At 43.9% G+C, this 17786-nt stretch overlaps 1 protein-coding gene across 1 annotated transcript in view; it reads right to left on the bottom strand.

Annotated features, from left to right (window-relative positions):
- Positions 1-17786, bottom strand: part of LOC119432861 (nuclear pore membrane glycoprotein 210-like) — a 238239-nt gene that overhangs the window by 45902 nt on the left and 174551 nt on the right. The window contains exons 13-19 of the mRNA XM_049658424.1: positions 10888-10999; positions 8896-8958; positions 8791-8837; positions 8659-8732; positions 6106-6169; positions 5841-6030; positions 147-256 (exon numbers count right to left, since the gene is read on the bottom strand). Of these exons, the coding sequence (XP_049514381.1) occupies positions 147-256; positions 5841-6030; positions 6106-6169; positions 8659-8732; positions 8791-8837; positions 8896-8958; positions 10888-10999 (660 nt within the window). The remainder of the gene's footprint in view (positions 1-146; positions 257-5840; positions 6031-6105; positions 6170-8658; positions 8733-8790; positions 8838-8895; positions 8959-10887; positions 11000-17786) is intronic.

Below are 17786 nucleotides of genomic sequence, written 5' to 3'. Positions count from 1 at the left end.
AACAATGCATAATTGCAGTATTTTCATTACAGAACTGTTAGTTGTCCAAGTCCTGTCAGTTAAGCTTGGCTGCCAACAAGAACATGGTCAATGAGAAGACCACAGTGTTCAGATCTGGGATGCAGATTGCGTTTGAAAAGTCACACCTGTTGTTTGGGCAGGGCTGCCTGGCGAAGCACCTGGGCACTGAATCCACGCACCTTGGCTGTCACTGCGAGTGTGCCTACTTTCCCGAGGGGCCGCAACACCTGGAAGTCTGTGCCAAAGCGTACGTAACATCACCATTCTGTGCACTGCTTATGCATACCTTCTAGCATGCTCATCTGGTGTAGTTGCAAATGGCTGCTCTAGTGCAAACAACCTGGCTTCCTGCACATTTCAGCAGCACTGTGATTGCAGCAAAATTAAACAAGTGGCTATCAATTATGATTGATGGGTCAGCATAAGTGCTACAAAATTAGGTGCTGTTATGAAGTTAGGAAATTTGCAGGCACAACTTATAATCAGCTAGCACAAGGTAGGAGTAACTGGAGATTGCTGAGAGAGGCCATTGTCCTGCAGTTGACATAAAAATATGCTGATGGCAATCTATGATACGCAACATCACTGCTATTTTAACGCCTTGTAGTTGTCAAACAAATGCCTTTTAAAACAGTGAAATGGCCACCTATTATTCCAGCTAACTTTAGCCAAGGCTTAAAAATATTTGGGTGCACTGTAAAAGGATGTGACCAAAAGAATGTTGTTAATCACTCTATGGAGCAAACCACACAATTTTTGCATTCTCTTTATTTGCATAATTAGCCATGATAAATTAATCAACTCCATCAGTCATAAATTTAGAGGAAGACATCTAATTTGGAAATCGTACAATGTTTTAAGAAATGTTTCATCAGTATTTAAATTTGCATCTATTAAGTAGTCATTTTTGTCATAAGAAAATCCTGCATAATATATACAAATACCCATGTGAATACGCTGCAATCACAATGCTCTCAATCAATCATGCCACATATGAATGAACAGCATTTTAATAAAAGCAAGTGTGCTGCCACATAGAAATTGAGAGGGCGGCGACAGTTTTCGGCTCTTCATTTTCCTCTTCCTATCGTAAACAGCCACGTCTGTTGCTTTCAGTAGTTCACAACCGATACCAATCGCTGGTGCGAATTTCGAAGCCAACACCCGAGTTACTGCCCCATTACTTTTTCAGCAGCAGCGCATTAGGCTAAAACACATGCTGAACACAGCAGCGGAACACATGCTGCACTAGGCTAAAAGCGCTGTTGTCACAGTGTCTGCATATTCATCGTAGCAGGTTCTTGAACTTGTTCAGTGCAAACCGATTTGGGAAATAAAGACAAAGCATATGTTCTCTGTTGCATGCTTGCGCACAAAGACACACACAAGCACACACCAAAGGTGCAACATCTGAAACAGGACTTGGAGCAACCTCCGGAACAGGAAAATTTTAGTTTTGGAGCAGGTTACAGAAAAAAAGAAAGTTACATTTTGGAGCACCAAATTTTAATTTTGAAGCAGTTTAACAGAGGAGAACAAAACAAAAATATGTGAACTTTTACAGCAATTATTTAGGATTAACCTCAGCAATGTGACAGAACTACAAACCACTAAACTTCAGCGCAATCATGCTTTAGCTTCAGCAGACAAGGTCCTGCAAAAGTGACCAATGAATTCTGCGAAAACCTGCTAAGTACGGTGAATTCACCCCAACCTGCAAAACAGGTTGATTCGAATGCTTACAATATTATAGGACCAAACAAAGAAACAGAAACATTAAGCATAGAAGAAATAGGTTGGTATTAAAACTATAAACAAGTTCTTTTATTTGTACTCCAAATATTTCCTACACTACACTAGACACATATAAGACCAAACTGCGGCCAGTCACGCTACGACGCTTGTGTCTTACATCCGTATAGACTTATGTAAGGGCCGCACCTTTTTTCCAAATTTTAACGAGGTACGCCCCTTACACAGGACTGAACTTTTTCGTCAAAATGGTGCAGGCGCAGTCTTGACTTGTGCACAGCCCGGATCCTCGGATGCACCACTGCATCCGAGGTCAACGCGCAGCTCTCACTGTTTAGTAGTGGCACGTGAAAGTATGCAGAATGTGAAAATTCACCAATGCGCGCGCGTGACATCAAGGCACCGAACGTGATTTCTCCTTCGTTGGAATTTTTTTTCCATATTCAGGGCTGTCAAGTTGGGGATGCAGCCCTTACACGAGTCTATATGGTATGACTATAAGCTAACTAACAGCTTATAAATTGTCGCGTCCGAGCAGGAGATGAGAAACCCAGTGTACAGCACGGATAACAGCACTTTATATAAACAGTCAGCGCGATGTCTTTGTCGTCTGTTTTTCCACCCGCGCGCTACTTCAGCATCATTTTCATGGCCTGGCACATACCCGCAGTGACGATATAGGATATGGCAATATGAATAGTGCAGACGTCATTGACATAACATCAATGCTTCGGCTTTTTCAACATTTTCTTTTTTAGTTCCGCAAGCTTATTAGGTGTCTGCTCAAGGCTTGCATTTCTTTTCGTTAAGAGCACATGGCCACTTTCTACCTTGTTCATGTCTTTTTGCTGCCCACCTGAGTTGATAATTTCCTCACCACTAGTGAGCAATGCCATGCTGGCCACCACTTGGTCCTTTTAATGAAATGCGCCATGTTAAGTTTTTCCTTCAGCACTATGATCACGATGCAACTAAGTTGCCTCTCAGCCTTGACCCTCTGAGGAGTGTTAACTAGTCTTGTGTGAAGTATGCACAGAGGATGAGTGCTGAAGAAAGCACAAGAAAGCGGAAGGCAATACAAGAGCTTGATTCAGAGCAGCCCACTCTTGAAGCAGAAAAGAGAACTTAGGGGAGATGGGCGTTGGTACCTCCCTCCAGGTTAAAGATCGTCAACATGTGCATAAATTTGCGGTTTCGAGAGCCCTAGTGGCCTATTCAGATTGATGTTTAACCAATTTCTCGTTCGAATTCAGCCTCGATTTTTTTGAGAAATAAGAATTGAATGACCAAGGATAATTTTACAAGTAACAACTCGAAACTGAAAAATTTCATGAAAAGAAATGTTTCGAGGAGCATCTCTCCTTAATACTAGCAATGCTATGCGAGCTTCGTCCATCTAGAAGGTGCTTATTTTCACTGAAGCCTTGTTCTACGTCAGCGTCACTGCTGGGTAGAGAAAGAAGCACTTTTATGAGCTTAGAAGGAGGGGATACAGTCTACAGCCGTTACAACGTATCCGCACACAACATACTTTCGAATATAACTGACTATTCTGCGCAGCTGTTGCACCCCTGAAATGCAAGCATGCGTGCGTGCCTGCACAAACACACGTTATAAGTATTCGAAACTGTAGCACATGAATACTCTATAAACTCTAACCATTAGCTATAAAATTCAGAATGAGCCTGGAAACTATGTGAATGAAATGTCAATGTTCACACATCACGAAGTATTTGCGTGGATCGCCAGAGAAATTCCAGGGCGGGAGTGACGCAGGCGTCAAGTGTCAACTGTGGCTGAGACATCCTAACGAGAGGCAGGTGGCCAGACAAGGTGGCAGGATGGGATTAATGTAACTGAATGTCAGGAACGTAGGCCAAGTGCAGAGAGGCTGTGTTCGGTGCTCCGCTTAGATGCTCTGAAGATAAGCACCTGTTTTAGACGAGCAATAGGCTCAGGAGCACTAGCCATAGGCAGGAGCCTGGACCCATCATCTGACAAGCTGCCTCTTCCAGAACTGCTGCCTTCTTCTCTCGCCGCCTTCTCCCATCACGGCACCATCTCTCCGTTCCATGCTCACGCCATGAGGCTTGTAGCGTCCGCATCTGCTACGATGCCAGGTGGTGTCCACAGGTAGAACAACGAAGGAAATAAAGAGAGTAGTGGGGCGTAGGCTCCAGTGATCAGCTTGTCAGCTTACGTGTTGGTCGTTCTTCATTTCGCTCTCCACAGTCTAGGACTGTAACACGACCGAACCGAGCTACAATGCTGCACATCAGGCCCTCACTGCGTCAAGCCCTTCAACTGAGTCAAGCCCTCGCCTCCCCGATATCACGAAGGTGCGATTTCAGCTGCCACCCTTTTGGACGCAGAATCCCCAGGTGTGGTTTCTATAGGCCAAAGCGCAATTCCACCTGCAACGGATAACTTTGCAGACGACACAGTACAACAAATTTAAGTGATCTCGTCACTATCACCCGAAGCAGTCAATGACTTCACCAATGTCCTCGCCCAGCCTTTGGGTGAAAACCCATATGAGCGTCTCAAGGAAACGATCCTGATGCGTACAGTACCTTCAGAACACACTCGCCTGCAACAACTCTTGACCATACAGCCAAGGTGCAGCCAAGGGCAGTGATTAAATGAGGGAAATGCCGGACAATAACCATTGCTGAGAAAACTGCCATCACTCTGCTATTGCATCATGGGTGACTTCCGCGATGTTGTAGTGGTGCTTCCGCTCGATTCTATGCCGGGTTTGCCATCCTCCACTCATGGTTGGCTGATCCCGTTGATAACGCAGGAAGAGCACCGCTCTTACCACTGATGAAGTGCAAAATAAGTGGCATAGGAAAAGAGATTGCTACAAAATTGCAGCCACAAGGTGGCCACTGTTATATTGCCACAGATACGAACTGACCAGTTTGCAGGTAAGCGTATGTGTGCGCAGCAATGAATTGACATACTTAGGCCTTACTCGACAATCACTTTCGTGTCATTTTACGTGTCTAGTACTGGACACGTTGAAGGACAATAACGTTCCTGGTGCTGTGCCAAGAATGCCATCGCTCGTAGACGCCGAGGCGTCTGATGCTAGTCACACGAAATCTTCACATTACTTTAAAAAATATTTCTTTCTCTCCAAATCTTCACAGATTTTGGAAAAAGAGCACTACAAAACATGTTTCACTATTTTGTTGGCAACAACAATACAGGCGGTAAAGTGCGAGCTTCGCCAGTATGCAGCCAAGTGCTAAGAAAAAGGGAAATCAGGATAAAAAAGCTAGGATAAGCCTCTGACTTGTCTAAATGTGACCTAATTGCTAGAGAAAGGCAGTTTTGGTAAACTAGAATTATGATTTCAAGCACTGCATTCTACAATGTATAACTGCCATAAATTCGTGCATTGAGCTCTCTCCTTGGCCATTGTTTGCACAGCTATGTTGCTTGTACCCTCGGATGAGACTGTTATAAATGTTGCCTGTTTTCAATGCATTCGTAGAGCATAATAGAATGGGGAGGGGGTCCACAGAAGGCGGTGACAGACAGAGAAAGTGGAGCAAGAAAGTTGAAAATTTGCGGCAGTGTTTGCCGTCATCAGCGGTGACACACTATGATGCTGTGCAGGCTTGCTTTGCACTAGAAGAAATGTGCTCCATCAGAAGGCTTGAATATCTCAAAGCACCAACACTCATAAGGCGACAATGAGTGCAACCACAACAGTCCAATGCATGACACCATTCTATTCACATGGGTAGCAATTCTTGAAAATTATTTCCCATCACAAGAACCAAAATCCACAGTAGCAAAGACTGTATCCCAGATAAGGCGCAAATACGGCAAGCATTTTTATTCTCAAATGATAGCAAACATAGGGAGCATTCACAAACCATAACGGCTCTAACCATAACGTACACCAATAAAATTTGGTGTAGAGGCTTGTAGATTGCTGTAAATGAGCCCTTCAAATTTCATTCAACTCTAAGAGTCAAGCAACAAACTAAAAGGGCAGTAGCACATTTAAAAGGAGTACCCCCTCATGGTGATAAAGGTGTGTTCGAACAAACCCTTAGAATTGCGGCGGTATCCAGCTGAGCCATCCACATGGCTGGTGACGTCTCTGTGGCTGTTCAGTTGGGCTAGCCTGTAGTCTGACAGCTCCCACAACACATCCAGTGAGCTGATGTTGGCCAGTCGACGACCACTGGCCTCTCGCACGACAAGCTCCAGCTCAATGGGACCCCCAGTGCTCACCACCTGCCACAACATTGTGCATCACGTTCTTCATATTGCAGGAATGCACACACTCTAGTGCCTCAAAGTGGCAGATACCTGCTTATTAGATCCAGATGAGCTGAGTCGAAGTTCCACTGATGAGGGTGTGGCACATGCAAACCTGCAGAGGCCTCTGCTTAAGACATGCGCCATGATGAATGGCTAGAGCACTGGGATAAGCAAAATAAACAATTCACCAACACCTGGACGAATTTACAACCAGAAAAAGCATACAAAGAGTGCTTGTCATGACATGCCATTAAAGGGGCCCTGAACCACCCCTCCGGCTTGGTGAAATAACATAGTCTGTGGGTAGCATATGCTGCTGTGAACATCTCAGCCAAGTTTTGCTGTTGTACGCGATGCATGGAGCTCGCAAGGGGAACGCGAAGTCACCGTTCTATCAAACACTCTTTTCAAACAGAAGCCTGTTTGCTCCTCGCTTCCTTCTAGACGCTTTATTTTGTAATAAAGCAGATTCCCATATGCGGCTGCTATTGGTCACTGCGGTCGGCTACACCACGGCCGCCGCGGGGTGCCACCGCGAGTGGCGTACATTTAGGCGCACATTTGGCGTACACTTAGCACGTCGCAGACACCAAAATCGGAAGTCATGGCGTGGCGTCTATGTTAACATCCAACATTAAATTTGAACTGCGCATCACGCCCCACTCCGCCGTAGCTTTTGCAATGCAAGGCATTGAAAAAGGAACGAGAGCCCAGCGGAGGCCGTGTTTGATTGCCACTAACTCCACTTCTGCTTAACGCATTGAAGTACTTCTTGCTGGCAAAGTATTTCTGAAATATGCGTATGAAGTGTCGACAGCTGGGTGAGTTGGTACGGGTTCATCTTTTTTAATAAACTGTACGGTAGGACTGGACATGAGTAAAGAAGTGAGACAGACTGCGCTCGCTCCTATTCCTACCGTGCAGTCTGTTAAAAAAGATTTCTGAAATAGCCTGTTTTCACTTAAAATGCCTTTCGCCACTTCGATAAAAAGTGGTTCAGGGCCCCTTTCAAATTTCACAACAATGTTTGGCAAGACAAGACGTCAAGCATGTGGATGTTTAAAATTTAAAAAGGCTCGGTTTTCAACATTCCCCTCAATGGTGCCTAGAACCGAAGTACCGCGAAACACCATCAGAATTTGAGGACGCTTGAGATTTGACTTTAAGAGTGGAACGCGATAGCATTCAAAGATTGCTGGCCGCTTATCAGGCTTTTTTTCTGGTATATTCAAATTACAATCCGACGCTATCACGCCTGTAGGTTGTGGTTAAGTCATACTTTACGATTTTTCTGACGGATTTTACTTTGAGAAATTACATTTTTGTTCACCAACACCTTGCGCCACGCGGAGGGCCTGTGTGGTCAGGGTGCTTCGGGATGATGAGGTTCGGCATGATTATTTCTGCCAAACGCCGATGCTTAACGCTGAAGTCGACAGCGACGCCGGATTTTCTGCAACACTGGGCCCTTAACGCTATCGCGTTAATATACATTGTCATAAGTTGCTATGCATCTCTTGTGATGTGACAAGGAATGAACAGAGCCTTCACCTTTTTTACTGCGACAGCAGTTAAGTGCTCACAATCAGATTTGCCTTGTCCATCCATTTCGTTACACCTACAATGAGCTCTGTCGTCATCGACATACGATTTCTGTCCTCGTCAAGCCACCTTGTCATCACCAGCTTTGCTACTGCCACAACGTGAAGAAATGAAGAGTTCTCCACAACCACCTCCACTGAGATTTGAACCTATGCCAGTGAAGCTATCTGGTTTGTAATTCAAGCGCGCTAACTACTGAGCTACCGCACAACAAGTGTTGGGCAATTAATGCAAGGCATTACACTACGTACAGGCTCTGAGAGAATTAGCGGCTGCGCATGTATTTTGGAGGTCCGAACGAGCATTGCTGTAGCGGACAATGATTTAATTACAGTAAAATTCTGAGCAAGCGCCCTTATCACGCACAGTGCCCAGACAAAACTCGACTGCCACATCCAGAGTCCACGAAAATAAGTCGTCGGGTCTCCACTGCATTGCAGCGATGTAGTTGGCGATGCCATGTGGTCGCTTGCCAAGCTGTCGACGCGGCACATTGATGGTGAAGCCTCGAAGTCTCAACTCGTGGTATGGGCTGCACGTGAACTTAGCCATCGTAATGAAGCCAATCAAGCAGTGCATCACTCAAGATTTGTCTGGTCTCTGGGAGACCTAGCAGGAAGTAGAATTGAACTAATTTTTTTTTCACATGCGTTAAAATATTTTCCAACCTGTTAAGCTTAAATTACAACAAGATGCCCAAAACATGCTGTGAGAAGCTGGATTTAAATTTTCATAAATAACAGAATTACAAAATCAAGTTTACCGTAAAATCCCGTGAGATAGCCCACCTAAAATGGAGAGAAAATGAGCGAAAATATGAGGTGGGCCAACTTTCAGTGTGCAGTAAAAGGTGTGTGGTAAAATGTCTGCAGGTGGGTTTTCTTTCGGGGTTGGGGCATCTCTCGTGATTTTACAGTAGTTTTCTTAAAACTTCTTGGTAGCAAGTGCCCAGAATGCCATACTGATATACTAGCGATGCTGATGTGATTTAAGGCTTGCCTGATGGCAACTGTGCTGGAGGCTGGGCTCGGGAGGCTGGCTGAGACATTGTTGCTCACAGACAGCTTGAGAACCTGCATCATGGGACAGCTGCTCAGTGTTTCATTTCAGTCTCCTGCACTAGGCACTCACCATCTCCCCTATTGCCTTGCACAGCACCTGGAACACGTGCAGGTCTCCTGCACAGTCAGATGTGCTTGCAAACTGCACTACAGCCTGCCAGGGGCAACTACTTACTATTTCTGCGATGAGGGTCCACAATGCGGATGACGCTCACGATGTCAGCCATGCTCGGAGACACTGCATGGCAGGCAATATGGCACTCAGCGGGTATAAAAAACGACATACAGAATGCTGCTGCACATCTCAACAGCACATTGTAAACCTCAAAAGCAGATGGTTCATCATGCAACTGATACTTAACCATGCACAACAGAAAAATCCTTGTGTGACAACTATGTTATCCCTTGTTGTCCTAAACTGTATGCAAGCTCTTAGAGCAAGTTCCGCATGGGTACTTGGCCTCTTGGGGCTGCACTCAAGTTCCCGTCCACATGGAGACAAGCAGCTCAAGTGGAGGAGTTTCACTCCACCACTACTATCACAAGGGATGCCAGTTGTGGTAGCCCTTAGCGAACTTGATAGTAACTATCCTTAGATGCACATAGCTTCTCTTACAATCCAACATTCTTTTTTGATGATGACAAACTTGCTTTTCCGTGAGATGACAGGACAGGAAGTTGAGCATAAAAAGGTTCTACAGTAGGAGCAGGGTTGCGGAGACACAGTCCCCTCACCAATTTATACACTGGCATAACACATAACGCAGCAAGCCTTGGCAATTCAGGTTGCCTTGAATTCAAACACAGAGGAAAACCAGAAGAAGTCGTATACGTAGCTGCATCGTAAAGCTATCTCAAGTCCACAGCCTTTTAAATATACATGCACAAGTTGTTCAGAAAAAGTAATGTTAAGGGGCAACCACATGCACATAATTTTCGAGCAACCAGTCCACCCTGGTTTGCCTGCTTCGATCTGAATTTGCTCTTGAAACTTTGAGTAATCCTTGGGTACCATGACCGTCGCACGCGCACCAAGCAGGGTGGGGAGAGGGGGAAACTTTCCTTTCACGGGCCACCAGGTGGGTCACGTGAGATCCCCCTGAAAACCTCTTTGGACCCCAGCAAGCGGCGAGGGTGGAAGTCTCCGCTGCCATTTTCCCACATGTGGTTAGTCAACCGCGTTTTTGAAGTGGCTATCACCACAGCCGCCTGTATTCCCAGCTGGTAAGTCGGAAACCCTTTTTTACCTAGCGTATTATTATTCTCTTCAAGGGAACCCTCAGTGATGTCAACTATAGCTAGCTGGCCTGCTCGAAGTGTTAGTTGCAATCGTAATCGTAACGTGGTTGTCCTCTATTGTTTCCTCGAGCTTGCACCGGACCGCAGTTGATGGGCAGGCGTGCGCCAACCACGGGCTTGCATAGCGCCATTGGCACCCCACCCTGATCCCGACAAACTTACCCCGTTCCGTAACAGCAAAAGATAAACAGTAAAATCAGCCATCACTTCGTCTCATCTCAAGCTGAGGACAAAGTATCGGCATTGTCCTGCGTTATTATTGAGATTAGTTGTTTGTTTTGACGAAGTTAAGCCCGAGACGCTACCTAGAGCCGCGAAAGATGCTGGCAGCGTGGAACAGATTTCTCCTCGCGATGACCGCATAATAAAGGTAGATCTAATACACCTTGGTTAAAACACTGGCCTTATGGTACGCTTGCGATTTCTTTACGGGTGGATGAGTGTATTTACTCGAACAACAATGTAAATTTGTAGCTACCTTTTTTTGGCAATGTCACGTCCATGTGGTTGCTCCAACCGCGACGGAACGACTTGACAGGGTCTCCCTGTCGCGTCGCTTGAATATTGTGTACATGTGGTTGCTGCTTTAATTACTGAGTACAAGGCAAAAAGTAACTGAGACAATACTCAATACTCCATTTTGAAAACTACTTGAGTAGAATAATTACTGAAAAAAGTAATGTTACTTGAAGTTTACTTGCAAGTTACTTCACATATTCCTAGAAACGAATAACTTAATTCAACGTTATTAAAACTCCATAATTTCACTGAAAACAATTTTTCTTTCCTGCCCTGTATGTGGTCTTGCATTGGAAAAGCTCAGTCAGATGACCATGTTGCCTAGACAAACAGATAAGGCCTAACATACAGTGCACTTGGTATCCTGCAGGAAGCATAGGCCACGGCCGGGGGCCCCCCTCGAAGGCCACGTCCTTGAGTGCCCCGTAGGCAACTGCCACAGCCTTGGCTGGGTGCACTGCCTGCAAGGACATTATTGGGCAAGCAGTGTGTGTCCCAACAGAACTAACAGCTGGGCATGTCAAAACAAAACACGAATAGTGATGAGCTTGAATTTGGAACTTCAGGAAAACCCACACAGGAACCAGTTTTATACGTACTCAGAAATGCAAGCAAAGGGAAGGCATAAAAGACAGCAGACTTCAGAGATACCTTCGGCTCAACTCATTTACTGCGACAGCAGCATTCTCCCAAAGTGAAGATCACTATCTTATTATCGCTCGTTGCACCAATTAATTGCATTCACACACTACAGGAGAATGGCCAAGATGCCAGCTGTTCAAGGGTTGTTGGTTGCAGGGTGCGGTCGAAGAGTAATGTACTAACTTGAAGTGGGAATTTGAGAAAAAAAAACACATTTAAAATATTATTAACCTGATAATAATAAATTCTGTCATATTGAATAAAGTGTTGTCTAGATACAGAAGGTGCGACTTTATCTCCTATGTGATATACGTAACTTTCTTTCTGTATGATATAGTAATGTGTGTTGTGGACAGACTATAGCGCTCTCAGACTACCCATGTCTAAGTAGGTTAGATTTAATTACAGCTTATAGTGCAGGACCGGATATAATACGGTCTTTTCAGAGTCCCATTAATTTTCCCATAGCACTCTATGTATACACGTATCGCTTATAGTGCATTTGCGGGACACGAAATACCGGTTACAGTGCGGCTGCCTGCAAGTTCGGCAGTCAACCTAGGCGACAAATGCTCCCCTCAAGCCACAAATACCGTATTTATTCGAATCTAATGCGCACTTTTTTTCCGATAAAACAGGTCCAAAAATTGCGTGCGTGTTAAAATCGAGTACGACCCTAAATCTTAGTTACCATATAGCCGTCGGCATTTCAAAATGGCCGCCTCGCACGTGCGTCAAACCTAGCTACTCTCGAGCCTAGCTACCGTAGCTTCCTCCATGTGCTGCAGTACACATGCTTAGGTATTCGTCTACCATCTATCTTCACGTTATCTGCGTCTGCTCTATCAGCATGAAGTACGGAGTTCATCATGATGCTGCATTTAAAACGAAAGTGATCATGTGTGCGGAGACGGACAGAAATCTGGCTGCATCATGGACGTTCGGAGAATTCGAAACTTGCGTTCGGGACTGGCACAAACAGGAGGAGAGGATTTTCGCCAATGCGGAGCGGTTTCAGTGGAACGAAGCAGGACGTAATCTGCGACAATCCACTTTGGCGATACGATCGCCTTGGCCCTATCTTGAAAGCAATCTGCGATGGAGAAAGTCGGTCCCGCGCCGTGTTTTCGCCGCTTATAGGTCGCGTTGAAGCGAGAGGCATGATAGCACGAAGGTCAAATCACTCGCCGCGCTTCGTCACTCGAGCATTTTGACAGTTCGTTTCTGTGGTCAACGAGCGGGATGTGTTCATGTTTGCTTGTGCGCGCGTGACACCGTGCTTGTTAATTTATTTAGTAAGCGAATACGGAACCTATGGCAGAGTGACAGCGACGGCAGAAATGCGCCTCGAGTGTCCGTTATCACAATAAAATAGTTGTTTTGTTATAGTGCGGTACCGCTTATAGTGCGGATATTCGCAACTCCGGAGACTTACGTTATAAGCGGTCTACACTGTACAGCAAATGTATAGCTTTATGGAACATATCTTCACAGCTGCTTGGCCAATGGCTTAAGGTAATTTTTTGTTCAAGGTGGTCCAACATTTTACTTCGCAGTTCAAATTTTGCTATTTGAAAATATTTGATTCAATCATGATGCCTCATGTGTCATGGTTTCGTTTCTGTGTCGTTATATAGTGAGGTTGCCTTGTGGTCACTGCAATAAGTTTCTAGAAGTTGTGTAAAGCAACCACATTTATTGTTTCAATCATTCAGCAGGACAACGTCCAAGCACTTACGAGACCTCATGTGTCGGCAGCGTGGGATTTGGGATGACCTTTGAATATAAAGTTTTCTTAAAGAAGTTTAGACACTAAGTTTTTAGGCTATAACTTTAAGGCTATATATTTTAATTTGCTTCCAAAGAGTGCCTAAATGCTCTTTCTCATGATCGAGACCCATTCCTAGCGCGATTGACACCGACGTCACTGTGTTGGAAGCGTAACGAAAGGTTTAGCGACATCATACCACATTAGAGTGACGTACCATGAGCGGTGACCCACAACGCCGGGCAAGCCTAGAGAGCCCCGAGTCTAGAGTACAGTGAGCTGCATTGCACGCAGACGTACAGTCGGAATCGGAGCTGTCACAGCTAGCCATGACAACTGTCAGCGTGATTTAGTTTGCCTGCGCTGGTCAAACGTGTGTGCGAGAGCAGACGATGCAGCAGTGCCTGCATCGCAGCTTTATGGGCCCATGTGGCCAAGCTTCCTAGACAGTGACGTCACCGTCCAACTCGGCGCCCAAAAACAGGAACGGAAAATTGTTCACATGAATAATGCGATATAAATTATTTACCGAGAATATATAAATCTTCGAGCATGCATCGTGATTCCTGGAGCAATGAGAAACATTTGAAACAAAGGACACGCAAGCCACAAATTTGATGTCTCAACCCCTTTAAACTACTTTGAAAATTAAAATTGTGGGGGTTTATGTGCTGAAACCACAATTAATATTCCAGATGTTTGCATGCTGAAATCATGATCTCGTTACGAGGCAAGCCATAGCGAGGAATCTGGAATAATTATGATCCCCTAAGCTTCTTTACCATGCACCTAAATATAAGTACACAAGCATTTTTGCCTTTCGCCCTCACTGAAATGCAGCTGCCGCGGCTGAGATTGAACATGTGTCACCATTTTTTAAAATTCATCCATTTTTCTAAATAGGACGCACTTCTTGACTTACCAGAGGAATCTGTACTACAAGCAGACGACACAATTATACTGCTGATAATGAGAACGACATATAAGAGCGCTAATCAAGCTCTCAACCGGCTTTCTTACTGATTACATACCCAAGTAACCACGGATACCTGTGGGACATCTGCCACAAGTCCAAATGTCCATCCATCTGGATATCCAACACGGGCATCCAAGAAAAATCCATATCCCGTTTGGATGTCCTTTGGCCATCCGATCAGTATGTCCAGGGGACATCCTGTTTTGATGGTCCACTGGCTATACATAAATAGGCATGCCTAGGACATACATAAGTTAGAACATGGATAGATGTCCTCATAGGAAAAAATATAGTTCGGATTTCTATAGGTTCGTATGTCCGTTTATATTTGCATGTTTCTGCACTCTTTGAGACACATAATCAGAGTTCTTTTTGCAAGACAAAACGAGTAACTGACATATCCTTGCAACTTTAGATGACACTTTGCAGATTTTAATACTTGGACAAACCCACAGTAGCATGAAAATTGTGCAATTTTTCTCCTTACAGAAACTGACAATATATTACACTACATAAACGAGTTCAGTGACATTTGAAAACATGCGTATGAAAAACTTGCAGAATATTGAATCGCTCACTCGAAGATACTAATTATGCAACATAGAGCAAGTGTACTCAAACTATGTATTATTGCGGAAAGGTCAATTATGAGCCCCCTCCCCACCCTAACTTGTCAATGGCTTATATTAAATTATATTCTTGAATTTAACATGCCAGAACCATTATCTAACCATGAGGCATGCCATAAGGGGACTCCCGATTATAGTTTAGACCAGCTGGGGTTCCTTTGCATACGATTCTGCATAATACGTTTTTCGGGATAAAACGATTCTTTTTCTTTTCTTGATAATATGATTTGGTTGGATAATACGTTGGATAATACAATTTTCGGATGATACACGTTATTTTCCAGTTCCCGTGAAGATCGTATCAACGAGACTCCACTGTACATCATAAACACCATAGTCAATTTCTAAGGCTGTGCTTTTGCTAGTAGAATTCAGCGGAAACGATTTCAGGAGCCAGAAACATGTCATAGACGTTTGGTTTTGGATGCCACTTATTCCCAAAACAAGCAGTTATTTCAATACATAATTTTATAAAATATTTCCACAAAATAATTTATATTTCCACTGATTTGTCAAAAGGCCTTGGCAAAGCATGCTGTCCAACAACTCAGTGACCTGCAGCAATCCAATTCAATCTAAGTTATAGCCATCGTCCCATCATTTCAATGGCAGCGAAGAGCCGGTGCAGTGTCGGTTCGTTTGCCATCTTCACAGCCTGCCGAAGTCACCTGCTCTGCTACTGAGGTATGAAAGCTACATCATTCTCTATTTGAGCCATTGGAGTATCGAAATGTGTTTTGTTCACAGATGCCAACAAGCCCTAAAGTGAGGGAAAAGTGAAAGAAAGCATCACTGCAAACCAGCAGTCAGCCGTCAACGGCCCAAGAAATTGCACGTGCAGAACGGTGCAGTGGTGCATGTAAGCAACACACATTCGCTAACACATGTTGTCGTCCTATCCTGCTGATGACTGTAACATGACGTGAGCACCGACCTCAGGCTCAGCAGCAAAATGTTGTAGCCACTTACTAGCACAGCTGGTATTAAAGATCCCTATACTAGCATTAAATTGCATGTATTTATGTTTAACACGATAAAAATATTCACCAATCTGTGGTTGCTGAGTGCAAGTACTGACTATACTGTTATTAAAATTGATTTGTGGTGATAATTTCCACATCTAATTATGGATATGTGTAATGGCTGTCTCAATATATCGTTCTTGTAGTCAAAGCTATAAAAGATTGCAGTTTCAAGTGTCATACACTTTATTAATGCGAAAACATTATATGCTCGCTTACACGAAAATCCATCGTAGTCGGCGGCATGACCAAATTATGGTACCAAAAATGGCCAACGACACAAAGAGTAAAAACACGTAAAAAAAATGCTCGGATTGCAATCAAATTTCTCAAGGATGTTCCAGTAAACAAAGTAAATGAATGGCTTTGAAAAAAAAATTTCTAAATTATGGTCTCGGTGGGAATCAAACCCGCGCTTCCAGGGTGCGAGACGAGCATGCTTCCCCGACGCCACAGTGGCTCCACGGTTATGGTTGACCAAAGGTGTGTCTAGTGCGTGCGTCATTGCACATATCACTTTGCAGCCATCTGGCTTACTAAAGGTGTGCCCTATTGTGTGCATCAACGTGACAGCGCAGCCAATGGAGAGGAGGTGGCACTATGTCGTGAGTGTATAAAATAAAAAGCATTAATGTTCAATTGAGCATCGCTGAACGGTCCTTTGAGTTATGAACTCCTCGCGGGCAAGCGAGAGCGTTGAGACACTTGGCCCATTTTGATTTGGCCTTACCGAGGCGCAGTTAGAACCCAAGCGAGAGCTTGTGCGGACAGGGAATGCACGAAAAGAAACATTTCACCAAAGGGACACTAATGCTTTCGCATTTCTTTAAGTAATCAGTCTTAAGTGTTTCTGCGAATTTCTTTTTTTCTTGCTAAGTTTCCGAAAGAAAAAAATGCTCCTTGTATGCATAATAATCAAGTTTAAATTGTAATTACCATTAAACAATAGATAAATTTCTTTAACTATTAGAAATGGCAGTGCTTTCTGTGTTAAAGTTTTCCATCCCAACGAGTTTGCACGTGCATCACATTTTATGTATTTTAGTGCGTCCTACTTCTAACATGTTTTACAAAATTGTGTTTGAGTGATATTTTACATTATTCTATGTAGACTGTTGTCTGTATTAAGTAATCTTGTTTAAACAGGGCAAAACAAGACAAAGAATGGCATGAAATGTGGGACGGAGACAAGTGCTGTCTTTGACCCACCTTGTTTGTTGTCCTATGTCTTGTTTTGTACTGTGTAAACAAGATATAACATCCAGCTAGCCCGATCTCATACCTTACTGTATTAAGTAAGCCTTGCTGCTTACACTACCACTATGCATTCAGCTGCCATTTTGTGGTTTCCGCCATATGTATATTCTTGCTTGTGAGTTTTTTTTCTTTATTCAAAAGCTTGTGCCTACAATGAATCCTTGTAGGACTTTGATGGTATGAAAAAAAATAAATATGATAATCCCATGACACCTCGTTCAGTTGTATTGTCTTTCCCACATTTGTTAGACTGTTTGACATGCTGAACGGAGTTTCTATTTTTGTTTTTTATGCCTTCACGCGGCTCTAACTTCAGGTATGGTATCTAGATCAGCATGTATATTTGTTGGTATGAAGAGCATTCATGTGTGCTTTGTGGACTTTATAACATAAGGTGGCAGTAAAAGATTTATTGTGTTTTAAAGCTGGCGTCGGCCCATTTTTATGGTTTATTTGGAGCAGAGCGGTGACAGTGAAATGCACTGAAGCATCCGACCGGTTGTTATATAACATTGGTTGGGTGCTTGAATGCATTCCACTATCACTGCTTCAAGGTTTGTGTGCGTATGCACACATGTGCACACAGACACACATATATACACACGACATGACACACATACCATCCGAAATACATCCGCCGCAGGATCCCATTTAGGATGTCCGATGGATGTATAAATTTGTTTCCTTTTTCAATATCCATCGAACGTGGATGTCTACTGAAGATTTTCGGATGTTCCATCGGATGTCCGTCATATCAAAAATAGAAATCCACAGGATGTCTGATGGATATATGTGGTTGCTTGGTTACATCAAATCGTACATTCCCAAGCAACCACGGATATCTGTGGGACCTCCACCACAAATTCGAGGGTCCATCCATCTACATATCCATCACGGATATCCATAGGACGTACAAGAAATGTCCATATACCATTGGATGTCCAGAGGATGTCT

Source organism: Dermacentor silvarum, chromosome 11, assembly GCF_013339745.2.
Source record: "Dermacentor silvarum isolate Dsil-2018 chromosome 11, BIME_Dsil_1.4, whole genome shotgun sequence".
NCBI lineage: Eukaryota > Metazoa > Arthropoda > Arachnida > Ixodida > Ixodidae > Dermacentor > Dermacentor silvarum.
The sequence above is the reverse complement of the archived record's forward strand: the minus strand, read 5'-3'. Positions and strand labels throughout refer to the sequence as shown.